Source organism: Gastrolobium bilobum, unplaced genomic scaffold (assembly GCF_033153095.1).
Source record: "Gastrolobium bilobum isolate Gb01-03AN ecotype WA unplaced genomic scaffold, APGP_CSIRO_Gbil_v1 utg4848, whole genome shotgun sequence".
In the NCBI taxonomy this organism is placed as follows: domain Eukaryota; kingdom Viridiplantae; phylum Streptophyta; class Magnoliopsida; order Fabales; family Fabaceae; genus Gastrolobium; species Gastrolobium bilobum.
In genome coordinates, this window is record NW_026899359.1 from 231,913 (window position 1) to 234,964 (window position 3,052).

Here is a 3,052-nt window from a genome sequence, read left to right on the forward strand (position 1 = left end):
AGAATATTTCTTTTTAAGTGTTAAAAAGAAAATGTCAAAGCGTGTTCACTGATCATATATGAAAAAAAGAAATGTTAGTTGTTACCAAAAAAAATAAAAATGAAAGTAACACTTTCATTGACACTATTTTTAATACTATTATTAGATAAAATTTCATACTAGCCCCATTGATAAAAAAAAATCCGAAATATTTAAATTAAATTAAAATGAAATTTTACTTAATAATAATAAAGTGTTTGAACAAAGAGTATTGATAGCATTCTTCCATATAAATATGAGAGAGATACTAGTAACGTATTACATCTTGGATGTCATGGGTTGAAGAGTCAACTAACAAGTCATAGAATTTTTAATCGAAAAACATTCATAGAGAAGGGAAAAGAAGTCCAAAGCTAGTACTTTCACTTCCTCTCACACTTTCAATTTGAATGCCATTTCTAGAGTCTATGAATACGAAGGAGAGATTTTTCAATACAACCATTTCCCTGGTTGAATTTCTTGATATCTTATGCATGTCCATTTGATCTATCTTGATTTTCATCTGCTACAATTTTCTTCCAGAACCAGTGCTGCTCAAATAGAAGATAAATCTCCTCAATGGGAACTTGCTTTGTTTCCGGCAAGAGAAAGAAGACAAAGCAGCTCATGACGACAATCAAGCCCCCAAACAGCAAGAAGATTCCATATTTAAGGTGGCAAAGTGATACGAGGAAGAATTGTGCCACAATTGCAGTGAAGATCATGTTAACACACACCACAACACTCTGCGCAGCTGACCTTATCTCTAATGGGAATAGCTCACTTGGAACCAACCACCCCAGAGGACCCCAAGATCTTCCATATGCTAAGACAAATAAGAAAATCACCACAACAAGGAAGATACTAACACCAAATGACAGCTCTTTCCCTTTACCAAACTCAAGAGCCAAAACAACTGCTGTAGCAACCTGCACATCAAAATGGTCTAATTAGCAATGCAAAAGCGGCAATAGATATTCTTTCCATTGCATTTGTGCAATGAAATTTTAAGGACAAGAGCTAGTGTGAAAGAGTAGTTACCATGCAGCAGAACATTTCAGCACCAGCTTCCAAAAAGAAAGCTCTCCTTCCAAACTTGTCAACATAAAACATTGAGATCAACGTGGCAAGAACAAGTGCTACACTAGTAATAACAGATGAATATAGCGAAGCCCCAGAGCCAAAGCCCAAAGTTTGGAAAATAACGGGTGCATAGAAGAGGATGGAGTTATTGCCAGTAAGCTGTTGGAATGCAGGGATAGCCAAGGCACCAATTATAAATTGAGGCCTGTTCTTTTTAAGTAGGAGGTTCTGAAATGGGTTCTTGATGGCCTGTGCTTCTCTGCTGGCTTCAATAAGATCTTCAAATTCAGCATCAACATTAGGGGTACCCCTAACTCTCTCCAATACCTTTCTTCCCTCATCCATTTTGCCTTGTTCTACAAGACTGTTAGGTGTCTCGGGACACAACAAACCACCAATGAACATAACAGTTGCCGGGACAGTAGCTAAACCAAGAGATAATCTCCATCCCCATGGATGAATTTTCTCAGTAGCATAATTTACAAGGTTAGCAATCAAAATTCCCAAGCAAGTTGTTAATTGAAATAGTTGGTTCACTGCTCCTCGGACTTTTGCAGGAGCCATTTCTGATAGATACAATGGAACGGCCTAAACAATAATGAGAAATATACATAATTAGTGGTGAGTGCAGCTTTTTTATGACAAAACACATCATTTATCATTTTGGGAAGGACTGAACTTACTTGGTTACCAAATCCAATGCCCACACCAAGAAGGATACGACCAATTAGCAACATTGCAATGTTCTTGGCTGCAGCATTCAGGACAGCTCCTATGAAAAAGCTTATGGAACCAACAATAATACTGGCTCTCCTGCCTTTATTTTTTGTTACGCTGGAAGCACCAAAGGTGGACACCAGAGCCGCAAAGTACAAAGACGAAGTAAAGAGTGTTAACATTTGATCATCATATTTACAATAATCTGTCTCCTGCAAATGTGCATGCTTCCTCTCATACACTTGGGGGAAGAATTCTATCAGGAAATCATCCATGGAAGTAACTCCACCTGAAATAAGAATTCATTAATTTTCTAATGATATTTTCCAGTGTGTGAATGCAACCAGCATTATTAAACTCTAAAAAGTTGCAATGTTTTTTTTTCTCCTTCACATACTTTGATCTTTTGTTTGACAATGTGAGGGCATTAACAATTGAAATGATATCAATATAAAGAACCTCACCTGAAACACCAAGATCATATCCGAAGAGAGAGCCACCAAGAGCTCCAACAATGCAAGAAAAGATGAAGTACCCAGTAATCTTGTACTCATAAAGATGAGCCCTTTTGAGAGACCCAGCATTCACAATTCCACCACCAGCCATTATTTATTTATTTTAAAAACTGTGTTATATACCTTTCTCACTTTCCCTTGATGTCTCAGCCAACAGTGCTAGAGACAAAAACAATAACAATGTTGATAGAAACCCATTTCGTGGGGCTTTATATAGACTCAATTTAACAATGGTATGACACTTAGAACAACTTATCTACATTCCAGTATTAACCATATAAGACCTTAAAATAGTATTGGACAAAAAGAGATAGAATAAGCAAACGAATGTTATTAATTTAGCATAAAAAGTGTTAATTTTAGTTAAAATGGTAACGACGGGTGTCGTGGCAGATACGCACAGAATAGAGACAAGTTTAATTTCAAAAAATAAAAGTAAACTTTGCAAAATTTCAACCATTAAATACAGCTGGACAACAACGATTAATGGATTAGCATAAAAGACAAAAGAATACAAAAAATTAATCTTTCGAATAGTAAATTTCATTGAATAAAAAATTATAACTATACAGCTCCAACGCGTGATTTATATTAGGGGTGTTCGCGGTCTGAATTGGATCAGTTTTGGAAGTAAAAATCATCCGATTCAATTCCTTCGGTTTGATCATATAATCATCTATTCAGTTTGAATTTTTTTTCAAATTTGATCCAATCCAATC

General features: G+C 35.8%; 1 protein-coding gene across 1 annotated transcript; it reads right to left on the bottom strand.

The window, feature by feature from the left end:
• Positions 1-506: 506 nt before the first annotated feature.
• LOC133289879 (sugar transport protein 14-like) lies at positions 507-2,424 on the bottom strand. The gene is made up of 4 exons (XM_061487904.1): positions 2,283-2,424; positions 1,785-2,107; positions 1,060-1,689; positions 507-947 (listed from the first exon to the last, which is right to left on the bottom strand). The coding sequence occupies exons 1-4, from the start codon at positions 2,422-2,424 to the stop codon at positions 507-509; spliced, it is 1,536 nt and encodes a 511-aa protein (XP_061343888.1).
• Between the last annotated feature and the right edge of the window lie 628 nt (positions 2,425-3,052).